Source organism: Osmerus mordax, chromosome 18 (genome assembly GCF_038355195.1).
Source record: "Osmerus mordax isolate fOsmMor3 chromosome 18, fOsmMor3.pri, whole genome shotgun sequence".
NCBI classification, from domain to species: Eukaryota; Metazoa; Chordata; class Actinopteri; order Osmeriformes; family Osmeridae; genus Osmerus; species Osmerus mordax.
The window spans coordinates 4,454,549-4,479,617 of NC_090067.1; the positions used below are offsets into that span (position 1 = coordinate 4,454,549).

General features: G+C 46.9%; 1 protein-coding gene across 1 annotated transcript; it reads left to right on the top strand.

Annotated features, from left to right (window-relative positions):
* Positions 1–4,109: 4,109 nt before the first annotated feature.
* Positions 4,110–22,553, top strand: mylipa (myosin regulatory light chain interacting protein a). The gene is made up of 7 exons (XM_067256416.1): positions 4,110–4,293; positions 5,508–5,698; positions 15,102–15,287; positions 17,263–17,460; positions 17,685–17,849; positions 19,038–19,494; positions 20,810–22,553. The coding sequence occupies exons 1-7, from the start codon at positions 4,207–4,209 to the stop codon at positions 20,996–20,998; spliced, it is 1,473 nt and encodes a 490-aa protein (XP_067112517.1). The 5' UTR covers positions 4,110–4,206; the 3' UTR covers positions 20,999–22,553.
* Positions 22,554–25,069: the final 2,516 nt, after the last annotated feature.

Consider the following 25,069-nt stretch of genomic DNA (forward strand, 5'->3'; position numbering starts at 1 on the left):
AGCACTATGATGAGTCGTTGTTATTGTGATATTTCCAGGCTTCTCTGCAAGAAGAAAATAATCAGCTTTGCAAAAGAACAAGAATCACATCAGTAATATGGGAGTCAGGTGGCTGAGCGGTGAGGGAATCGGGCTAGTAATCAGAAGGTTTCTAGTTCGATTCCCGGCTATGCCAACCAAATGACGTTGTGTCCTTGGGCAAGGCACTTCACCCTACTTGCCTCGGGGGAATGTCCCTGTACTTATTGTAAGTCGCTCTGGATAAGAGCGTCTGCTAAATGACTAAATGTAAATGTAATATCATTTGAACAAAAATGGCTGTCTCAATCTTTAAGCTTCAAGCAATTTAATTCAGAAAAGAGGATACAAAATGGTCTATGCAGGACAACCACACAAAACTCAAACCTTATTGGTCCATCCCTAAGTGTCTCAGTCTACCTGAGATCCACACCCCTTGTGCCAACTGCCTCTCCCCCTCCAACATCTCCCACTCTGCCCTGTAGCACATGTCACCATTGACCCCTCCCACAACCACTAGCTCCACCCGAAGCACAGTTTCTCTTTCCTCAGACCCAAGGTCTGGCACTGGCCCCAGAATGCTGGGGTGAAGGAGGGGGGACCCTTGGTTAGGGAGAGTACCAAGGAGGTGGTCCTCTTCATGTCTGTCTGCCAATCCTGGGGCCCTATCCATCTGTCCATCAACACTGGAGGGTGTGTCCGCAGTGCTCTCATTGGACAAGTCCAGACTGTCTGGGCACTGCGTGGCATCTGATAGGTCCTCTTTGTACGCGAGCTTCCTTTCCCTGGTGCATGCATATCCGTTGAGTGACAGGCAGGGAGGCCAACGGAACGACAGACAGCTGGACAGAGACGCCCACATTTCCTTGGATCGGAACCTGCCCAACCCAGATGTTTGGCGGTTTTCCGTAGCTTCTGGATCTTTCTCCACTAAGCGTGCACACTCTGTCTCTAATTCCAACTCAACCCTGTCTTTAGTAGCTAGTCCACTGAAATCACGTCCACGTTTGAAATCTGCCAACTGTTTCGGCGGTGTCTCTCCAAAGCTGAAGGCACTGCCGAAGCTCTTGGCTTTCTTCATAGTCTGGAAGAGCCTTGATCAGGCTACCACTACTGCCTCTGTTCAGTCTGAGAGACTCAATGATTCAACTGTGGAATCTTACCGGAGATAAATAACATCAGCCTGCCAGCATGGCCTGGTCCTTAATGACATAATCACTGGACAAGTGACACAGCACGGCAATGGACATGGAGGGTGGGGTGGGTGTGTGATGTCACGGAGCGCATGAGGTTGGAGTTCTATTCCCGTCTTTGCCTCAGAGGAACAGTGATGTCACTTCGAGTGATGTCACTATGAGCCCTCCCTCCCCCCCACACCCCCCCCCCCCCCCCACACACACACACACACAAACACACACTCCCTCAAACTGAAAGGTGATGAGTCATGTTTTGCATCCAAGCTGTATCGCTAGTGTAAGGGTAACTCATACACATTCAAAACCACATGCGGCGGAAACATACGCGTGTACACCATTAGAGAAGAGTGCTTAAACACACGCACATTTGACAGGCATGCACCAACATCCGCGCTCACATACAGAAAAACACACATGATGAAAAGAAACATGCAGAATCCATTTCCTGAGCCTGTCCACCATCACGATATTTAGTGAAACTGAAGCCCTGCAGTTTACGGTATTACAAATGGACATATTCAAGAATGTACAAAAAAACGGTTGACTCAAAACCTTAGGAAACATTCCAGAGGAGTATTCCGATTTACATTTACATTTTAGTCATTTAGCAGACGCTCTTATCCAGAGCGACTTACAGTAAGTACAGGGACATTCCCCCGAGGCAAGTGGGGTGAAGTGCCTTGCCCAAGGACACAACGTCAGTTGGCATGACCGGGAATCGAACTGGCAACCTTCGGATTACTAATCCGATTCCCTCACCGCTAAGCCACCTGACTCCGATTTAAGTGAAATATTGTATAGCATAAAACTTAGTACTCTACTGTAAACTCAGCAATAGTGTACACAACTGCAATGCCTCAGAGTGAACTGAATAAAGAGTCTAGGTATAGTCCTTTTGGAAGTTTGAAAAAAATACTTTATTGATGCTGGTGATGTCATCTTGCCTTGGGGACAGAAGCGTGTGTGTCAGAAGTCTGTGGAGGCTTGTGCGCTCTGTGTGTGTGTCTCATTGCACAGGTGTGTGTCTGTGTGGGTGTTTGTGTGGGTGGCAAAATTTTGAGTGTTAGCGTGCATGTGACAAACAGACACAGAGAGAGAGAGAGAGAGAGAGAGAGAGAGAGAGAGAGAGAGAGAGAGAGAGAGAGAGAGAGAGAGAGAGAGTGTAATCTTGGTCCCTGAGAGACTGTGAGCAGTAGTTCACTACCTAGCTTCCTCTCCACCTGTTTATCACTGAGTCAGTATGGTCACACTGCTCCAGCTACACTTCCTGTTTATCCACTCACATCACACCTCTCAATGTCACATGCGGACAGAGGGCACACCAGACACCAGCTGCAGGCCCCCCTCCAGTCAAAGCTCTCCTCACACCCTCCTCGGCTAATGGCCTGTGTGTGTGAGTATGAGTGTGGGATTGGGAATGCACATTTGTGTTGGTGTGTGTGTGTGTGTGTCAGATAACAGCAGGAGGCGTGAGAGGAGAGGGCCAGAGTGAGTCTAGCACAATGCGGACATGGCCTGGACCTGGAGAACTTGGGGTTATTCAAATACTTAGTTTGTGGTTTTCAAATGGGCCCTGAGTCAGGGATGAGTCACTCTGGGGTAACGTCAGGATGGCACACACCGATGCCAGCAGGATGGGGGGGCAGGCAGGGGACAGAAGAGGCAGACTACTATTAAGTTCCTGCTCCGGGGGTAGTACTTTCCAAAGTACAGGAATCTTTTTCCCAGCAAATATGTCCCCTCAAGAATAGTAAAACAAGGTGTGCTAGGGTTCGAATTTGTTACATTGAGGGTCCGGGTTAGGAATAGTTTGGGGGTTTGGGTTAGAAGTTAGGGTTAGGTTTAGAGTTCAGGTTAGGGGAACTTGTGTGTGTTTAACTGTGTGTGATATCTCTGCTTGAAAATGGGTGGTTGGTAATGGTAGTAATATTTGGAGACCTTGAACCAAACTGACATGGCCAATTTCTCCCTCTGCAAATTACAGCAATTTGATGTTGAAAAAGCCAACCGCACATTCAAGTGTTCCACTATGACCACTCAGTATTTTAGGAACTTTAATCTAGAGGCTTCAAGTATGACAGACTCAAATTATGTTCTTAAAAATCAGCCTGAAGCAGGCAATGAAGAATCTGTTCATCATCATCTTCGTTAAGAGCCATACGGTAGTGGCACATGCATTCAAGATTGTGATTGGAGTCTTGGAACACAAACCCCGCAGAAAATCACCTACTGACAGGTACCATTTATTGAGGTATAGCCTATGGACCGCCCACAGCTTCAATCCTAAAAATCGAGTCAAAATAGCAAATACTCAGCTTTCTCTCGTCGCTCAAGCTACATGGAATGTGTAGTGGAACGTAATGGGGAAAAAAGAAGCTGTTTGTTTATCTTTGCATAACAGATTCTGCACTCATAGGGATACAAGTAGATACACATTGAATAACTGTAGTCTATGGGCAGTGAACAATGGAGCCTTGACATGAAAAATGTAGATGCTTTTTAAAGCCTGCACAGAAACAAACGCCAGAATTGTGTTCCCAATCCATCGCTATTTCCGATCTGTCCCCATCCATTATTCACATATCCTCCTCGGTAAACTCCATGCCCCATAGGTAACAGGTTGCCAGGTCCTTCGCTTTTATCCCTTTCAAGCAGGCAAATTGTGGTCCATTCAAGCACACAATTCAACCGGCGGGGGGCGCAACGCTCATGAGTTGTTACCACGAGGGGGATGTGTTCAGATATGACAGGACTTTCGGTTGGCAGACTCGTCGCTGCTAATATGCTAAACGCATTGTCATTGGTCGCCTCGGAGGAGGCAGTGCTTTGCATAGCAATTCATTGATATAGACTGCAGCTGGACGGCATTTGCCATACGAAGTGAGGGGCTAGGAAAGTAGAAGAAGGCTTGATGTAGGGTTTTGCAAGAAGGACAACGAGGTAGTTATTTTGTTTGAGTGGTAGACCAAAGATAAAACAAAAGACAGACAAAATGCTTTGCCACGTTACGCGTCCGGATTCGGTGGTAATGGAAGTGGAAGTTGATGCAAAAGCGAATGGTGAAGATTGTCTGAATAAGGTATGTCAGAGTTAGCCGACACATCATGTTGTCTTTTTTGTTTCCGTGTTGTCGTTATTAAGAGAAGACAGTATGTATCGTTAGTTATTTTTGTTAAGCTGACGTAGCGTATTGACATCAGAAACTATTGATTCGTTTGGGAATAAATGTTTTCAAAATGCATTCACTGTTTGTCTAGGTTGTTTTTTGCAGTGAGCAACTCGTGTCAGTAATCAGAATCAGAAAGGGATTTATTCGCCATGAAAGTTTGCACAGACAAGGAATTTGCTTTGGCAGGAAGGTGCATACAATAAACATATACCTAAAATTTAAATATGTGGACTAACTATACTAAGGGTACATAAAATAGCAGTACTAAGTGGGATAAATATAAGTAAGTGGGATAAATATAAGTAATGTGATTGTTATGGAAGATAAGTTTTGTTGATACAATTCGCGAAACAAAGCACTTGGTTGGTAACTTGTGTATGAGTGTGGACTGCGTTTTTCAAGTTACTGGAAAGACTCATGATTTCATAGGTAAACTGTGTATTGAGTGTGGACTGCATTACATTTCCTTGTTGCTTACCTCGTTGTAAATGCAGATGGCTACTTCAAGGTTGCTATAGTGCATCGCTGTTCCATCAACCTTAGCATCAAATAAAAATGGAAATTGTTATGCCTTTACAATCCATCACTATCAAGCAACAGTTGAACATTGCAACATTGTATAACTTCTTAAGGTCGATACTTGTGTCGCATGGAGACGCGTAATGACAGACCATAGCAAATGTTACCGTGCAGTTAAGACTTAAGATCTGATCCAGTGGTGCCTGTTACAGTTGAATTTCCAGTAAACCTGACATTGTTGTATGCACATCCAGAGATGTACGTCTTTATACAAAAGTTGAATTTGTTATTCCCAACCCACATGGTCTGGACATGCATTTGAGATTACATAACGACCAAGGCTCTGGGCGCGCGGGTTGCGCTGTTGATGGGTTTCTTTTTTTTTTTTTTACGGTTAATTTTACGGTTGTTTTCACCCGATGGTACTTTCCTCCCTGCATGTGGTTCTTTCGGATTTAAAGAGCTTTAAAGTAATTAAGACTGACGAACCCCTTCCCACTCCCTAAATGTTATAAAAGAAGCTAGCCAAAATGAACTTCAATATGGTAGTGTCTTTGGTGTTTAAATGCTCACTTCCCTCACATCTTGTCTTTTCTCTTCTGAAGGTATGCAGAAAGTTGGGGATAATTGAGGTGGACTACTTTGGCCTTCAGTTTTCTGGAAGCAAGGGGGAGAACTTGTGGCTGAACCTGAGGAACCGTATATGCCAGCAGATGGACAGCCTGACTCCATGTAGACTGAGGCTGCGTGTCAAATTCTTCGTGGAGCCCCATCTCATTCTGCAGGAACAGACAAGGTATGTACAGTATACACTGTGTACTTGCATATCCATGCATATTTCACCAGCTAAGTAGTTTTGAAAGGGCCTCTTATTGTCATCTTGCCACGGAAAAACTTCACTCAGGGAAGAACTGAGAATCTGGGGCAGGTTCTCGATAAAAAATGTATGTTACACGTTATATTCGCCGCTTTTCTCAATTGTCAGCTGTTGATGATTTCTCTTTGACTTTCTGCAAGAAGGAGCTGAAACAAAAACCGACGCGAGAGCGAGCATGTCATAGTACAGTACATCCTGTGAAGTTCCCTTATTTGAGTTTTTCCCCTCCCCCGTACAAGGGAATGCCCTATAGTAACCCTGCTCAGCTCTGAGCCAGGGTTACTATAGGTCGTTGTGAATCCGACATGCGCTGGGGCAGGCAAGCAGGAAATGTGATCTGGGTGGCTTCAGGGCTTTGGTGTCCCCGGGGACCCTCTGTCCCTAAAGCGCTGTTCCAGTAGTACTGCCCCCCCCCCCCCCCCCCCCCCCCCCTCCCGACCCCGCTTCCTATTGAGCTACAGGTCTGGGACGCCCTCAGACCTATGGCACAGAGAGTTAAAACCACTCACCAATAGGCTTTGTAGCCTCACAACCATAGAACTCGGAACTTTACATTTAGTCATTTAGCAGACGAACTTTAGTAATGGCTTGAGCCTCATTACTCTTTGGAGGTTTTCTCGTCAAACAAGTCCTGACACGGTCGATCCCCACTGTAGTTTGCTCCCAGCCGCCTCCTCCCTTTTGAAGTTTTATAAATAGTTGGTGTCTCTGAGAGACTGTACTACGGGGGAGGAGGGGGGGTGGGGGGTGAAAAAAAAGCCTTGCATGCAGTATTTCTATCCTATCGCTAGACTGAAGGATGCCGTGGCGTTCTTTCCCAGAGTTGGGGTGGAGGGGTTTAACTCCTCTGCTGTCCTGGCATGCCAGCCAAAAGTGTTCATTAAACTGAGATCTACCCCACTTTGGCTAGGATTCTACTGCCTGCCCTCCAAACACACTCTCTTTCTCTCCTTCTCCCTCTCTCTTTTCTGCTTCTCTGCCTAAGAGGGCTGTCAGACTAAACCATATGCTACTCCCTCCTGCTCTCCTTTCTCTCTCATTTCACACCCTCCCCCCTTCTGTTCTCTTCTCCTTCCTCTTCATTCTGTTCTCCTCCTGCCCCCCCCCCCTGACTTACTACCAGTAGGCTACATTTTCTCTCTCTCTCTCTCTACTGATTCTGTAAGTCAGAGAGGAAAGGGGAGAGCGATAGCAGTAGAAGTACAGAAAGCTTCTTAGGAGGAGCGAGAGTATAGAGGACACTCCAGTCACCCTGCAACTGACCTTTGTCAGATTAGCGGGGTTCGTCAACAGATGGCGGCCGCGAGGGAGGGAGGTCACGGGGTCAGCAAAGGAGCCGAGATAACCGCGCTGGGTCGGGGGGGTGGGGGCATGTGTGTTGGTAATTAGAAATCCCACGTGCGGTGACACCCGTCGCGTTTTATTTTGGGCCCGTGTGCGTCCACCCTCTGGGCCAGATGTAATCACTTAAACGGTCGAGGCCTCCGCCGCTCTCTGGCTGCTGTTCAAGAAGGGAGGGGGACGAGCCAAGTGTGCAGACACGTGGCTTTTGGACAAAACAAATATGCACACCCCAGCGTATGTGTGCTTTCCAAAACGTACAAGCGGCACGACGTGAAGGTCGAGCTTTCTTGCATGGATTCTTAAGGTACAAATTGTTCCCACTTGAACGCCGGTGTTCTCGAACTAGGCCTTCTTTTGTATACTGGACCAAGACCTGAGGTTCAGATGTTCGTATTACACATTTGACACAATGTCAGCCACCAGGGGAACTTTTGCTCCCCTTCCTGTAAATGGCCTATGGGCGTGTTTGTCATGCTGCCTTGCTCGCCCTCTCTTTTCCTCTTTTGCTCTCTGTTTCTGTATCTGTCTCTCTCTCTGTCTCTCTGTTTCTCTCTCTCTCTCTTTCTCTCTCTCTGTGTGTAAGGGTTGGTATTTGTGAGTGTGTCTGAAAGGCAGTGTTCAGAAAGTGGTAAACAAGGGCTTTGTTCAGCAGCTCCGCTCTTGCCGGGGCGAGGAGCAAACGGCGCTACGGGAGCCTGCCAGGGTCAACATTCCCTCGCCCCGTTTTGTCCGTCACCTTTGCCCTAGTTCAGTTATCATGGCCTGGCTTGAGTCACTCCCACAGCAATCGTCGCCGGCAGCCACACTGGCGCTCTGTCTCCGTCTCTCACGCCCTCTCTCCATGTGTCACACATAACCGCACTGTGACTTCAGCGACAAAACTCATTGCTATGCGTTTACCGTCCATACATGTTGACCATTTGACTTTTCACATTCCTGGTGGCGTTTTCTGGGGACTTTTTCTCCAAGCTGCATGCGTGTAGCTATATATGGTGTCCCGAGTCGAACACTTAAGTGTTGCGTGAGGTCTCTATATCTCTGGCTCAAGGGCCCTGTCTAAATTACAGCCACCCCTGCTCCGCAAACACATTCTCACACACACACACGCAAGCCAAAACGGAACAGATTTTTCCCTAGCAAGTGACTGAGGGGTGTGTGTCCCTCCACATCCCTCAAAAATTATGGAAATGATTCCCCCCCCTCCACCCCCCCATACACACAGACCTTTTAACACCCTCTGTCGGTTCCTGGGAAGCCAATGTGCTCTCACAGGTGTGTTGGTAAAGAAAAGGGGTGCAATGTCTTTCACCCGTTTTAGAACGCGCACACACACACACACACACACACACACACGACTCTGTGTGGAACACACAAGCCCAGTTTATGGGTAGGCCTCCTGTTAGCTCATCCTCTGGCAGGGCATGTTACATAACTCATGGACTGCACACACACGCCCCCCCCCCCCCCACACACACACACACACACACACATTCAAAAAAGCTGCTTATATAAGCAGCAGTGTGCTGGGCGTAGAAAGGCTGTCGTTGCACCTGGCTTTTCTGTTCTCACACCCCGAACAGTTCACTCCCGGTGCTTTTTTGTGTTCATATACTTCTCTTTATGGCTGCTGGCATTTCAGTTTGCCAGGAAGAGGTGTGCGTGACACAGGAAGTCCATGTGTTGTGGTGAACTATGAGGGGGTGACTGTGCAGTCACTCTTAGGAAATCCACTGATCCCTTTTGGGGCTGCCAGCGATTTTTCACAGTCCACAAGAACGCACGCTCACGTGCACGCGCACACGTTTTCACACGCAAGCATCAGCTCGCACACCCACAATCATTGACTTAAAAGCTCTATAAATACCCCCTCTAGTGTGAAAGGGGCTCAATTCCATCCAATTCGGTTACTGTCCTGCCTACATCAAACGGCTTCGCTTAATCCATCTGCAGCAAGATCCCTACCATCTCTCCCTTGGTGCTGTCTCTCTCTTCTTCTCTCTCTCCTCCCCATCTCTCTCTCACACACACACACACACACACACACACACACACACACACACACACACACGCATATATATGCCCCATGCTGCAGATTAGCCAGCTAGAGATGTTACTCTAGGACGGTTAGGGAAGTTGAAAGAGGTGTAGCAAAAGACTAGGCTAGGCTGATCCATGGATGAAGGCCCGGACTTGGGTCTTCACAGCTTTGACGGCCAAACACGGGGTGGAGGTTCAGAGGCTGGCCTTTTAGATTGGACGAGCATCCTGGCCCCCCCTCTGTTATCTGGTTCGTTGCACACCACTGCCCCTGGAGTTCAGTTAGTGGCACGGCTTAGTGTTTGTACGCGTTAATGTTTACGTGCTTATTTTCCTATGTTCACATTCCTGTTTAGCATTCTAATCAGGCCAAAGCCATTAGCACACCATTGATGGCATTTCTGCGTGGAAGAGAGGAGCTGTTTATGGATTACTTTTTAGACTGACTGGGGCAGTACCGGAGTGCTTTTTACCACTCTGTATGGGAAATTTAGGCTTCTAGACCTTATTATAGAACTTGTTTCTGATGTATAGCTAGAAAATCTAGATTAACCTGGCCGTCATCTTTACATAAAAAAACGAGCAGACCACCACTGAGGTTTAGTTGCATAAAGTACCTCCATGAGCAAGCAATGACAAGTTGATGCATGGCCTTCCCTACTGGATGGCCCACAAACAGTCTGGTTTAGGGAAGGTATCGAGGTCACCCTCAGTAGGGCTACCTGCCACCCACCACCTTATGTCCTTGGCTGCTTTCTAGGAAATGGGAGATGCCTGTTTCAGTTTGTCTCTACGAAGCACATTCTGAAACGTTCATTTCGGATAAAAGTGCCGGTGAAGAGTTTTGAGTGTGCTTTTACCTCAGTGTTCATTCAGAAACATGTCTAGACCTTTTACGGTCGTCTATGAGTAGTCTCCAACATAAAGTGACCGGAAGAAAGAACTGGCACCACTCTTCACACATTCAGTGCCGTCTGAATGTCTCCCAAGAACTACCTCAGACCGAGGCTAGGAAACTATTTTCCACTTTCCCACTCTCTGACATGCAGAGTCTATTCAGCTATGTGACCTAAAGTAGCCTCATTTTCACCACCACCAGGCCGAAGCCACAACACTAAGTCCAAGCCAGGAATGAGGGCAGGATTGGCAGGCTACCAGGGTACAGTGTAAGTGTTGCTCAAGGTGCCTGGGCTCTGGGCTTTCATTACCATTCACCAGCCAGCACCAAGCTCCGCTCCCAGCAGGCGAGCGCCTAGCAAACAAACGACTCCTTTGTTGGTGAAACACGGCGCTCGTTGAATCCCTTTGGAGCGGGACAAAGCAATCGTCTTTATTTACAGTTGTCTCAGGGTTTATTTTTATTGCTCTTTCCGTGCGTTGGAAAACGGCTTGATTTAACACTTGGCTTTGTTTCGGAGAGCAATTGGAATTGGAGGCCCAGGTGAAGAGCTTGTTACGGCGTGAGTTTACTAGAGTTCATTGACCGGGAGTAACCCCTCCCAAGCTCCCTCCCCCTTCCAGCCACACGGCTTTCAGCCATGTTATTTGACTAACTCACAAAACACATTGTTCAGAGAGCCTGTCTGAGGCTCCACTCGTGATTGGCCCGGGGCGTTGCTGTCACTAGGCAGAGGTTTCTGGTTTCAGTTGATGGGGGATATTATTCTGTCGAGGCCTCTTGCACTGCGGTTCAGCCACCAAGTCTCTGTGCGTTTTATTGTGGGAGTGCTGGGGCAACAAAACAAAAAATAACCCAACAGTGACTGTAAAGTTCCATAACGGTTCCATAGAACCTGCATTTTAAATGTGCTTTTTGATACAGTTGAGAATTGTATCTTATGCTTTATTTGTACATGCCAAGTAAAAAAAAAAGAAGATGGAAAGCGGTTGATAACATGCAAAGGTAAGGAGCGAGAAGGGAAAGGCACCTGGAACACTCAGGTGAAACTGACCTTGAGAGCAGACCTCCGAAGCAGAAGTAACCACATTCACTCTCCTGCATCCATCTTCAGCAGCAAACCCCCATTCATCACAGACATGCAAGCTGTGACCCATTTTCCTGCCTGACTCAGGGTACGACAGGAGGGGAGAGTGGGGGTTACTTTAATTGAATTATTCTGGAGTCGAGTGTTTCAAATTCCTTTGCAACAACAGATGACACCCCATCTTCCTGATCCTCTGTGAATCCCCCCCACCACACACACACACACACACACACACACATGCCTAGTAAAGTTACCGTCCAGTAGTCTAGAGGCATTTGTCGACTCACAATTCCTTTCTCTCCCACAACCAAGACAGCTGTAATTAGCCTTCAGGGCCTTATTCATTCATCTGCATGAAGAGAGAAGGGCCTTTCTTTTAGATTAGCTGTGTGTGTGTGTGTGTGTTGGGACCTCCTAGTGTTTTGCCAGTCTGTCTCTCGCCCACCCCCTCCTTCGGGATGGGATTGGCATCTGGTTGGTTTTTCCAATAGTGTAAGTGTGTGTGGAGAGACAGAGAGAACGGTGGTTAGCTAGGAGGCTGTGTGTGTGTGTTTGGGGGGTGGGGGGGCCCCCTTGAGCCTGATGGCGCCTGGCGTTGCCCCCCCCGCAGAGCCACCGGCGGGTCTCCTGACCCTGTCTGCTCTAGTCACCGTCTGACACGCCGGGCAGTCAGCCTGGCTCACACGCCCCAACATCACCCCCCCCCCCCCCCCTCAGGAACCACCTGTCCTGCCTGCCATCCAGCACCACGGTGGTTGCTCCCTGCCCGCCTGTCCGGCTAATTCACCGTCCAGAACTTCCACCAGTCAGGTGTGGTTACACATCACATGCCCCCCCCCTGCCTGCTGCCTGCGAGCATCCATTTGAATCTTCCATGCCAGGTATTGTGTTTTAAACGGTTCCTTCCCATGTTGTTTTCCTGGACGTCATTCCTTGACGAGTTAGTTCTCCTTCCATCCCAGATCTGACGAGGACTCGGTGCGGATAGAACTGGAGGAGGGACGTTGCCCAGACATGTCAACACCTCCGTTCAGTGGGAAAGGAGCAAAGCCACATGGGAGACATTTCCAGAGATGGCATGACCTCGCCGAGGTTGCCATGGGGTCTGACAGGTGCTGGAGAAGCAACCAGTCACCAGACCACGGGCCTCCCTTTAGGATCCCGTTAGCTCTGAGTCAGCCTACCTCGCTGCCACATGCTATGTGTATCAATAGGGACAGCTATTTGGTTGTATTGTTTTTTTTAAAGATGCGTTAAACAACATTTCCTCTTTCCATCGGTGGTTGTAGAAGACCAAAGGTGATGATGTTCCTCGGAAAGAAATGTTATTTTGGGCTTGTCTAAATTGCCTCCCGGGATTTGGAGCCTTCATGAAAGCGTTTCACTTTCCTTTGTTATTGAGTTTCATGGATTTAAAAACACGACCAAACATGGTCAGCTCCAGTTATTACACTGCACATAAGCTGCTTTATGGTAGAGTATAGTACCGGATTTCGCGAGGGCCCTGCAAAGAGAGGTGGTTTCTTTTCAAATGTCAACAGCTGCTGGACTATAAGATTAGCCTCAGAAGGTGATATTTGCATGTAACTGCCATAAACACAGAGGATACAGGGATTGTGACCTGTAGCTGCCAAAGGGGTAAAAAAGGTTTGTTATTAGTTTAAGGTAATGTATTTTTCTCCATGACTTGGATGAACTTGGTAGTTCCGGACCAGAGACCTTCCATCTCAAGTATTTTCTTGGTTCTATAGAAATAGAATATGTATGTTTTTAAACCTCTTTATTCCCTCGCCCCGGGACCAATAAGAACATCTACCATTGCAACTTGACCAATGGTAACCTCTACTCTCACCCAGCCAAGAAAGGCAAGCTCCACTCTGTGACCGGCAGTAACCTCCGTGTTTACCAAGTGACTTGTAGTAACCTGCCAGACAGGTGTGGTCTGTTTTTTTTCTATGCAGGTAGCAGCCTGAATCACATGCTGCCCGCTGGGCCTCAACACAATAGATCACTGTGTGTGTGAGCGCTGCCTGTTCAGACAGCAGTGTTGATCTGGGCAAGGCTGGAGGATGTTTCAACTCTAAATCAAAGTGTGTTTGTTGTGCCTGGGCCCTAGACTTCTGTGCTGGGGTTCTCTCTCTGTGGACCCTCCTCACTTGTTTGCCACGGACAAAGCCCGAGGAATGTTTTCCTTGGGATTGGGGCGCTGTCGTGTCCCGTCCAGGGTCTGCCAGCTGAGAACGGGGTTGATGTGGTGGAGGGGAAGACGAGGGAAGAGGACGGGCAGGGAGTTTGAGGCAAGGTCGGGAATGTTGTTGTGGAAGAGATGCGTCAAACCGGTTTCTGCTAGTCGACTTGCAGTAGGTGGATTCTGTGGGACTACGCCAGGGTTCTCATGTTAACCGTTCTGCCACAGGGCAGGTAGAATATGGCCCCTCGGCCTATTGCCTGTGTCCTACTCGTGGCTACAGTTTCTAACGACATGCTACATTCTTGGAGAAACAGCTACCCACAGCTCCAATGCTAACTCTAAATGCCCCAGTATAACACTACAAAAACTGATTCTGGGAAGATCTTAAAACATCCACTGTATCTTTAACTGTAAGACCACACTTAACCCTTGTGTTATCTTCGGGTCATTGTGACCCACCGTCGTATTGCGACAAATTTACCTCATACAAAAACAAAGTGAAGCATTTTATTTTAACCGTCGGGCTGTCTCAGACCCCCCACATTGCAATGGTTAAAAGAATTATTTTTATTTGTTTTTGTATTGGGTAAAATTGGGTAAACACAACGATGGTTCGTTATGAACCTTTGGGTCATGTGACCCGAAGGCAGCACGAGGGTTAATTGTTGTCTGCCTAATGGGTAACAGCTGGCAAATGTATAATTGGCTGTATGGCTAGATGATTTAGAGTGACTGCATCATCAACCAAGTTACTGAGAAATAACCCATTGTTCATCAATAAAACGTAGTTGCTCGGTACCAGCTGGGAAAAGAGTTGTAAACCTAATGATGAATTAATAGAAGGGAATGCCAGTGTATATTATTTCAGAAGTATTTGTTTGTTGTCTTTTGGCTAACCAGAAAGCAAAGCAAAACAATGTCTTTGTTCGTTTTTGTGTTTCTTAATTGTTTGGGGGGGGCTTTTGTTTCATAAGCCGTTTTCCCATCATTGCCTGCTCTAAAACACCCTTTCAACAAACGCACACCCTTCACCTTCAATTTGGCTCCAAAACAATAGTTTGTTGCAATAACAATAAGGGCGTTGGGGTGTACCCAACAGAAGCAGAACAAGATGGCAGTGTTGATTTAGCCATTTCTGCCTTGGCTTGTCTCATTTCAGTCATACTGGACTATCTGGCAGGCAGCTATTCAGGGAGATGGTCAAGGTCCGCGAGGTGGCTGAAGTAGTGTTATCATTCACAGACTGGCGGTGCTGCCCCATTATGGGGTTATCGCTTGGCAGCAGACATCTGGGATCATGAATAAGTAGCCTGTGTAGATGCAGAAACACACACACACACACACCTCGATACTGTTCTCTGCCACGATGATAAGAGTTGGCTGCAGTGCACAGGTTACTGAGTCACTCGGGTAGAAGTCCAACTACGTCACACACTGCCTTCCAACCCTCAATTTCACTTTCAGGTCATCCTTAGAAAAGTTTTTTTCTTCTTTCACCATCGATGGTGTACCACTAAAAAGGAGAAGGGGGAGGGGAAAGGGGAAAGCTTTTATGCGTTTGCGAGGATTACACACACTCGTTGCTCGTTGTGTAGTCTGTCTCTGTGTGTGTCTCTCTCTCTGTGTGTGTGTGTGTGCTCTCTTCAAACTGTCACGCGAACAGGAACACTGTTCTTTCGCAGGTGGCCTTTTTCAAACTGCCACCGCATCACTTCCTATGTTTAATTGACACCCCTTCTCTGTGCCCCTCCCTCTCCCTCACCAGGCACGTGTTCTTCACGCACGTCAAGGAGGACCTCCACAGCGGGCACCTGCGGATGGGCAGGGAGCAGGCCGAGGAGCTGAGTTCCCTCCTGGCGCAAGCAGAATTCGGGGACTACAACCAAAACACCGCCAAGTACTGGTACTCTGAACTGTGTGGGGAGGAGCCCAGTCCTGCCAGCGTCAACAGGTAGCTTGTTAACGTTTAGGGTCGGGGGGGGGGGGGGGGGGGGGGTCGACAGGCAGGCAGACAGGCAGGCAATATACGCACAATTGGTCTTTACCACTCTGACAGGGTTGTAAATGTCAGTTAAACTAGTTTAAGACCAATTCAAGTATGATGTAATGCCTTTCCCTCATATGAAGACTGAACGCTGTCTGGTCTTGACAAGGTCAAGGACCATAGTCCTGTTATTGAATTGAGCGATTATACACTTGTACATATTCTGGTTCTTTTTGTATTGTGTATGGTTGGTTAATCATCTGCTAGTCAGCAAACATCAAATATGTTTTGTTTTATTCTCCTTGCCTGCCAGTTAAAATCAAAGGAAACAGAAACCCATAATCTTAGATGTACGCCATGCTCTGGTCTGTCCATTTTTTACGACTAGACTTGTATCTGTCCGGGCAGTAAAACATTGATCATGTTTGGCAAAAAAAATAAAGAAATTGTAGCTGAAACTGTGAAAAGCGAAACCAAGACTCTGAATTTGTGAGACGGGAAACAAGACAACACATGCTTGCAATGTTCCCTGTTCTGCAAAAACGCAACTCCCTTCCGTGAGCCTTCTAGTTGTTTTTCTGAACTCTGAACCAGACCTGTTTGAGCGTTGAAGGAACACCTTGAGGGACGTTTCCTCAGACAGGGCGAGGTCAGGTTAACCCGACTCCTCATATTTATTAGACGCATCCATTGGAAACTGTTTGGAAAAGGGAAGGTGAACAGCATACTTGGCTGGTGATTGGATGAACAATCTGTGTGTCACTGTATCACTAGCTAACTTCAATCCCTTGTAGCTGTAAGTAGTACCTCATGGGATACTGTCTTGTCCAAACCACTGTGGTTTGGGAGTCACAAAGACGGCTGTCTCACAAGATTACGGTATGGATGGAAGTGCTCTGGGCAGAAACATTAGGTCTTGAAGAACATGTATATCTCTAAAGTCAATTGCAAATGGTAAAACTTTCCTAAAAGGGGCCTTTAGGTCAGTATGACTTGCACACAATGTTGCTAGGACTAGGGTAGCAAGGCCTATGTCTACAGGGACCACTGTGATGTTGAAGCCAGTGGCTTTGGTGATAACAGTTGCAGGTTGGGACGAGGCCAAGCTAAACCAGATCGTGTTTGTGCTTGGTCAGATGGGAGGTAGCCCTCCATGCAGAAGCATGCATGTCTTGCCTCAAGCAAAGTAACGGTGAGGCGGGTCAATCAAGTCAATGTATAAAACGCCCTCATTAGTTTATTAGCTGAACTACAATAGCCCCCTCTTGATTGTGGTTCATGCTCTATTTCCCCTCAAACCTCGGCCTATTTGTCATTCATGCACTTATTCCTGCTGTTTTGTCTCTTACGTGACCATAATGTCAGGCAATATATTTTGGCTCCACACATTCTCTCACCCACTAATCTCTCCCACATATCGCTTTATGAAACCCTCATATTAATGACCCTACAATGTGCTGACTAACGTGAGAAGTCGGCGTCTTGACATGCAGCAGGCACCTGAACAGCCCCCCACCCCCCCCCCCCCCCACCTCATGTTCTGCAGGCCTTTAAGCACACGCACGCGCGCGCACACCGCAGATCCCTTCTCTACCTCCACCCCAAACGCGCCGTGCTCAGGGTCCTCGTGCTCGACTTGGCCCGAGGGCAGACGTGTTGGGTTCCCAGGGATCACGTTGCCGGGCTGGGCGTCTCTGCTGCACAGGCCGCCCTGTTCCTTTCTGCTCATCGCTGCTGCCAAACTGAACACGGGCGCAGAGGCAGACGGGTGTTGTAGAACACGGCCCTTGTATCCGCCCCCCTCCCCCCCCCCCCCCCCCCCGCGCACGTGCAGATTCATAACCTACGTGTGTACTCGCAAGACAAGAACAATCTTGGCTGTTTTTGTAATATCAACACAAATATTCACCCCCCCCCCTCTTGTGTGCTTCCCTCTCTGCAGCATCGTGTCCAGGCACAAGGCTCTGGAGGGCCTGAGCAGCGGCTCCGTGGAGTACCAGGCGCTGCAGCTGGTGTCCCTGCTGGAGCACTACGGCGTGGAGTGGCACTGGGCGCGGGACGCCGAGGGCCAGCGGCTGGCCATCGGGGTGGGGCCCGACGGCATCGCCGTCTGCAAGGAGGACTTCAGCCTCGTCAACAGGTAGGAGTGTGTGGCATATGACATATGACATATGAAGTTCCAAAGCTAGCATTCTAAGCGCTATCTGTCTTTGACGGATTATTGAGCATTACGGATATTCATGAACTCGCAGTTTAAAGCAATCATCCAGAATTACACTTGGGTTAACCCCGGATTCTATTCCAAACAAGTATTTGCGATGCACAAACGGTTTCCCTAATGCCGATCTCTCTCCACCCTTCCAGAATTAGCTATCCCATCATCCAAATAGCCACCCAGTCGGGGAAGAGCGTCTACCTGACTGTGACCAAGGAGACCAGCGACAGCGTGGTGCTGCTGTTCAAGCTGATCAGCAACCGGGCCGCCAGTGGACTTTACAGAGCCATCACCGAGACGCATGCTTTCTATAGGTGAGTGTAGGCGAGGGTTAACACATATGTACAAACGTGCACTAAATAGTTCGGAGGGAGTTTCAGTTTCTTCGTTTTGGGTTGTTGTAAAATTCTTATTATTATAATCTAACTTTGGTGCTATTGAAAATTTGAGACCACACTTGTGTCTTGGTCATCTGTAAAAGTTAACTTTTGGGTTCGATTCCCATATCAACTGTCATGGCCTAGTGTGGAACATCCTATTGATTGATGCCTTGGCCAAACAACAAGTTTCAGATGCAACTGAACCAAAAGACTCTGGGTAGTATCCACCTCTAAATGCCCTAAGAGACACGGCTTAACTTGGCTTGTTAGCATTAGCATAACAAACAGCGCTGCCCTTAGAATAAATAAAAAGGCTCAAGCCGTTGTACCACAACAAGGCCCTACGGGAAACTGTTCCAGGAAGGTCCTGAAACGCACCTATTTTCGAAAGACGCGTTCCGCTCTGGTTCACATTGAGTTCTCTCTGAATATGCTCTCTCAGGCCATCCCATACACATTGACTAGGAGTGTACCACGGTACAGATCTGGTACCCTATTTAGTGAGCACACTCATTAAGCATCTGCTCCTTGTCCTTGGTGCAGACTGAATGTGAAGCATGCGCCGTTTCATACAGTGTCTTGGTTGATATTAATGAACAGAACCTTCATGCCTTTTCTCCAGGGCCAGGTTGGCCAGTTGCCATGGGGATTTCCCCCCCTGCCCAAAATGCTGAGCTATGAAATTGTATCTTTTGTAACTAATATATTGAACAGACGGAGAACAAATGCTGTCCTCGATTTGTTTGGAAGTGGCTATTTGCTCTCCCGAGTCTAGACATCTTTCTAGACTCATCTTTTGCCTGCTGTTATGCTGCAATTTCCCCACAGGGATAACTTAAGTACCCACTTTTCTCAGCTTGTGTAGATCGATGTGTACAGTCAGATTTCTGAGTGTGCCAAGTCTATTAGAATGCACTAGAAAAGGTCCAAAATAAATTCATGCGAGCCTGTTGTATGAAATGCACAGCATGATCACTCTTTCAAACGAATGCATCATTTGTATTCATTCTCCTGTTCTGCCTTTCTGTTTGAATGTTACACAAGCCCAGAGCTCGGGTCAGGCATGACACAGCAGCAACGCCGCGTTAATCGCTTCCTCGTTTTGCCCCCTCCCCCCTCCAGGTGCGACACGGTGACGAGCGCCGTGATGATGCAGTACAGCCGGGACTTCAAGGGCCACCTGGCCTCGCTCTTCCTCAACGAGAACATCAACCTGGGCAAGAAGTACGTCTTCGACATCCGCCGGACCTCCAAGGAGGTGTACGACTACGCCCGCCGGGCACTCTACAACGCCGGCCTCGTGGACCTGGTGACGCGGGCCTCCACCGGCCAACGCACGCCCACCTCCCGCTCCCCGCTCCGCCACCAGGGAGGGGGAGGAGAAGAGGAGGAGGAGGAGGAGGAAGAGGAGGAAGAGCTGGACTGCGGGCACTGCGAGCACAGTCGCGCCCTGCAGGAGCGCTTGCAGAAGCTGCGGGAGGCGCTGCTGTGCATGCTGTGCTGCGCGGAGGAGATCGACGCCGCCTTCTGCCCCTGCGGTCACATGGTGTGCTGCCAGAGCTGCGCCAGCCAGCTTCAGGTGAGAGGGCCCGCCGTCGTTTGTGTTTCATAGTGTAGTTTGGCGCTTCAGAAAAACGAAATCGAGGTCTTATTCATGTCACGTTGAAATTACATTTCAAATTACATTTACTGTCACCCCCCCCCAACACACACACACACACACACACACACCATGCTCTCTGCTCGCTCTGCCTAAATGCGGAGGACCAGAGGGTGAATTAGTTTGTGGATTAAAGCAGCAAAGGAAATCTCCTTTAATTAAACTGCAGTAGGAAAAGATTGAGGAACCCTGACTCTTACCGTGCTAACAACAGCAACAACAAACAGCCAGAAGTCATTCATTTACTTGCCGAGTTGCACTGATTAACATGGCACTTTAAGTTTAAAGTCAAGATCTCATATCATGTGGCTCACAAATCGTTTTTAAACTTAGTTCCCTTTTTTAGATTTTTTTATTGGGTGATATGAATAGGCCTGCATTACAAATTTGTTGCCACTTCCTCAAAACCATGTTGGTTACGCCCAAAGGCTGGCTGCAGGAGACGGCTAACCTACAGCCTATAACCTACAGCCACTTACTGAGGCTGTTCATGAGGGGAACAGACATTCATTTAAGGATTAGAGGAGATTCGCTGTATTAATGATCTAGTACAGTATCTTTTGTGAACCAATGGGACACCCAATGCCATCTATCCAGTCTTTTTGGATCCACACAAGTGAAGTGTTGGTGAGGGAGTCTAAGGATGTTTATAGGCAAAATAGACCTTTCACAAGTTGGCCACTCAGAACCCCTTTTGCACATAAAAGCGTTCAAGGATTGCTGGTTTATGTACAATCAAAACGGAGCCAAAGAGCATACAGTTTTATTTGAAATGAAATGTGAAAGTCCATTTCAGAGCTTTTAGGGCTGCATATTCTGCCTGGGCTGTGATTGTATTTGGCGGGCTCCTCTGCCTTGCGGTTCACGCTTGTATGTAATGTTTTTAAAGGCCGACACATGGACTGTCATGTGGTAGGCAGGGAGCGGGGCCAATCACGGGTTACAGGATAATATGGGAACCACATTTTGGGGGGATTTCAAACGGCTCTTCAGATGCTTCTATGCAACCTTTTGAAGTGTTCGGATTTCATCCTGTGACGCTAACTTGGGCGTCTGAGCTCACAACAAAGCTTTTTCAAAGAGTTCGCCTTTTCTGAGCCTAGCACGAGATGGGGCCCAGAATGCTGTTGGATGATGTGTCCTTTCAGGACAGATCTCAGTCAAAGTGAAACGCAGCGGAACTTTTGTGTTTGAGAAAGTTCTTGAACGTTCCGTCCTCTGCCCTCTCCCACAGTTGTGTCCGGTGTGCCGATCGGAGGTGGAACACGTCCAGCACGTCTACCTGCCCACCTGCACCAGCCTCCTCAACCTGACCGGCAACGACAACAGCTGCAGCCCCCAGCCCATACACCGAGGCGTGTCCTCTCACACCTGCTCCACCAAGGACTACAACACCCACGAGCAGAAGATCTACCACAACTAACCCTCGTCGCACCCATCAGGTGGGCAGCTCCCAAAACCGGCTTCGGAACGAGGAGACTCAGACTTCCTGCTCGTTCACAACCTAAAGCAGCTCCCAGTTCTGCGATGACACCATCTACCACACGTGAACCCTCTGCCTTGAACACCATCCCTGAACCACTCCTTCAACCACTGCCTTGACCAATGTTATTGACTGGTTGCAAACTTGGTCGGTTTTGTGCGTTTTACCTTGCTTGATTCCACAGACTTATAAGGAACGTTGTCCATTTTCTTTGATTGGCGCATACCTTTTTGATATATAATTTTCTCTTGACTTGCCACTCTGGACATAAATGTCACTCCACTGCAAAGTTATGTTTTAAACCAATGAGGGTTGCCACCTAATTTTAGCTTAGGTTTATGAATTTCTTAATTTAATGCATCAGTTGACCTGATAAGCAGCAGTAACTATGGGTTCCTCCATTATTATTTTTTTATTGTGCTCTCATTTGTGTGTGTTTAGTGTGTATTTTTCTCCATATCCGATGAAAGTAAATAATATCTCTTGGGCTTATTGTCTTCAGCCTGTGTACATTTACGGTGAAAATTCTGTGTTTTAGGAGAATAGTAGACAAACGTACATAATCTTTGAGTTGTTTTTCTTTGTAGTTATTTATGCATTTAAAAAGTTCAATCTTTTCAAAACTTCATTTTTTGTTGATTTTATCGTGTTATGGAGTGCATATGCGTAATCCTTTTTTTGTTTGTGAAAAGCACAGTATGTTGTTTAGGTGGAGGGGGAGGAGTGGTTGGTAACACCACCATTATCTCATTCACGAGTCTCCGGAAATCTGACCCCAGAACAAGATCAGCATAACGTAAATGGTCGGTCTACACTCCAATCCCAGCGTGCCGTGAGAAATAACCTGTACGCAACTCCTAACCTACTGTTCCCATTTTATACCAACAAAATCCAGGAAACGGCCCTAAAAAGAAGTTCCTTTTATTTTTGTACTTGCTACAGCCATTCAAGATTATTTAAGTAAGAAACGATCGTACTGTAGAGCCAATGGCAAGTGCTTCCTCTGATCCTCTAGGTTTCTCCTGTGTTCTCCATTGTTGACTAGTGGGCTCTTGACAAGATTTGATTTTAAAAGGGTACTAGTCTGTGCAATATTGGCTGCTTTTGGAAAGCTTTCTTTTTTTTTCATTTGTTTTGTGTTAAATCTTTATCTACACTGTCACTTTACCAAGGAAGTTTCCCAAGTGTATTATCCATAGGGGTTTGCCTTAATGTAGCAACACCGTGTGTGTTTGATCTATATTCTTTCTTTGCACACTTTGTTTCAAAAATGAAGAAGAGGAATAAGAGGAAAAAAAACCCGATTCTTTATTGATTCTGATGCAGCTCTGCCCAGTTCTGCAGGGGAAAGGATTTTTTCACATTTTGTTTCTGTTTTCTGAAGCAAAACTATGCTCCTGTAAAATGTAGAAATGACTCATTTGATCTTCTTTTATATTTGCTTTGAACAAGAGAAAAAAAAGTATTAATAAAGTTGTTGTTTTTTAAACCGGAACCTAATTTGTATTCTAGTTTTCAGGGTTATGGTTTTTGCACCCTTCCAGGGAGGCGTTTCATTTCAAAATGCAAGAAAACACAGATGAATGGGTTATTAGCTATTGCTAAATCTTTCAGTGTCTAAATATTACCTAGGTTATAGTACAAGTGAATAGGATTTTTGTCTGTATTGATTATAAAATACATGCTTGGCTTGGCTGTGATAATGAAGTCGGGAAATAGATGGGAGTCAAACCCACAACCAGTGGAAAGTATCGATTTGTTTTCTTGTCAACCCTCACACTCCCTCTCTCACACACACTTATACAACATCCAGGCATCATCAATACTCTTAAATAACCCCCGAGACGGTGATGAAGTAACACAAGACATAGCTCACTTCCAGCATCACTTTGACTCACAGGAACGCAAAACATTCAGATATGTTTTGTCTTCACAGCTAGGTTTATTCTATTTAGTACCACATCCTTTTTCCAAACGTCCAAAGGCACAATTGCTGCATGTGCCCAAGCGGTAAGGAAGGCGAATGTAATGTCTAATTTATCAGAGTTGGAGGAAGGACTTGGTGATCAATAGCACTCATTGCCTTTGCAATTAGTTTTGCTTTGCGTGTGTGTTTATGTTCAGCCTCAGGGGGGAATACTCAGTGACACAGAAACATGCGTAGCTATAAACCTTGAAGTAGGCCAACTCATCTCGTGTGTTTCTGCTCTGTTTGGCCATCGCTGTTGGTCATATGGTCACAAGCACATACTGATTAGTTGTATGAAAGGCAAACGGCAATCTTATATGTAATAGGATTTACAAAGAAGTATGGAAGACAAGTAATCCATTGCAAATCCTGTTCCAGACTGCATGAATATGGAATGTAATGCTAAATATTCCATCAGAAAAAAAAAACACTAAGAAAGATGGGCCACATGGCTTTGTCATAATCTAGTTTTATAGAAATGGCATGAAGACAGCATCGGTTTATTGTTCCATAAATCCTAACCAAGCACTATGAAATGTGTGAGTTGTGTAAGGGTCGACCATTTGTACTTCATGGTAAATTAGGGTGTAGGCAGCAACAAAACAGAGTGAATAACAGCTCCATACCTTTCCACTGAACAGAATGTGCTTCTGGGGTGGGTAAATGCACTGGAACAGCACAACCAGTCACTCCAGGAAGAGATCTGGATCCTGGACTTCCTCATGTTTCAAGGTCAAAGAGGAAGAGAGAGCAATTGAGCTAGCCAACTTCTATCAGGTGTATGGTAGACCCAGCCAATTCTCATTTTTCTGAGGTAAGACAACACTCATCTCAAGTTTGTGGCATCGACTGTGATCTATAGCATTTCATTCCTAAACTAACCCTAACACTAACCCTTAGACTGTAAAGCATTTGTTATTTTAAAATCTATACTGCTGTTCCGCAAAGAATTCACAGTTTTGAAACCTATCAATTGCCGTTCAATAAACAGAGAAGCATAGATGATGATAATCCATAGGTAGACCAGCCCCAAGACCAAGATTATCCTTGATGGTGTCCATCTTGTGCTGACAGTTAACAAACAGACAAGTGGTCCCTATCAACTGATTGATTTATTCTTTTTTTCTGACACCAAAGCAAAACAACATGTTTAGTACCTTCAATAATTGCTCATCATGCCAGAAATCAAAACCAGTGAGCCAGCCAGGAACATCCTGTTCCTGGCTGGCTCACAGTAACTTCTGACATACACCTGGAAGGAGACTTTTGAGAAGTCCTCGAACCTCAGGATAACACAGTTCAGCCGGGTGGTGCACCACCGTCTGACTGACGGAGCCTCCGAGCCCCGAGAGAGGAGGGGAAGAGACTGGGAGGGCACCCTTTTCAGCCTCTGTGGACGTGCGTGCCAGGATTCAAACAATCTGGAACACCCAAGGATGAAACAAGTCTAACAACAACAGTGTGATGTCAACACGTCTAAACCATGCCAGACCATGTTCAATCAAACACTTCAATCCTCTCTGGATTACACAAACAGTTTAACTAGCGCCAAGCTACATCTGATTGCACTCATGTTCATGAGTCTAACTTGCATCAGCACAGCAACATGACTGAAGTCTGAGTTTACTGTTGCTCCTGCTGTGGTGAACTTCCTCTTGCTCTGCCCAGCACTGATAACACTCTACTCCTTTCTCCTTGTCCGACAGGCAGGTACCCTGTTCTCCAACGGTTTTCAATGATAAACACCGCCCCCCCCCCCCCCTTGATGACATCATGAGCTTGACAAGCTACTGATTTATGCATTCTCGCAGTCAGGGAAAAAAAAAAAAGTCTTTGGGTACAAAATGTTCTTTATGAGGGGAATTCAAACCATAACTACAATCTGGGTTTTCTCTTAGACTCTTGGAGTCCTTGTAAAGTGCTTTGCCCGTTTTAAACAATTAGAAACCGAAATTCCATGAATTGTTTCTTTACTAAACTAGCCCGCTGAGCTCAAATTTCCATTAGCTTCTGATGCAAAGATGCAGTTGCGCATATGGCGT

Bases quoted from the DNA above. Each gene is read 5' to 3' on its own strand.
- mylipa (XM_067256416.1), top strand. From the start codon at position 4,207: ATGCTTTGCCACGTTACGCGTCCGGATTCGGTGGTAATGGAAGTGGAA. The intron at 17,461-17,684 runs GTAGGAGTGTGT...CCACCCTTCCAG, and splicing joins GACTTCAGCCTCGTCAACAG to AATTAGCTATCCCATCATCC. The intron at 19,495-20,809 runs GTGAGAGGGCCC...CCTCTCCCACAG, and splicing joins GCTGCGCCAGCCAGCTTCAG to TTGTGTCCGGTGTGCCGATC.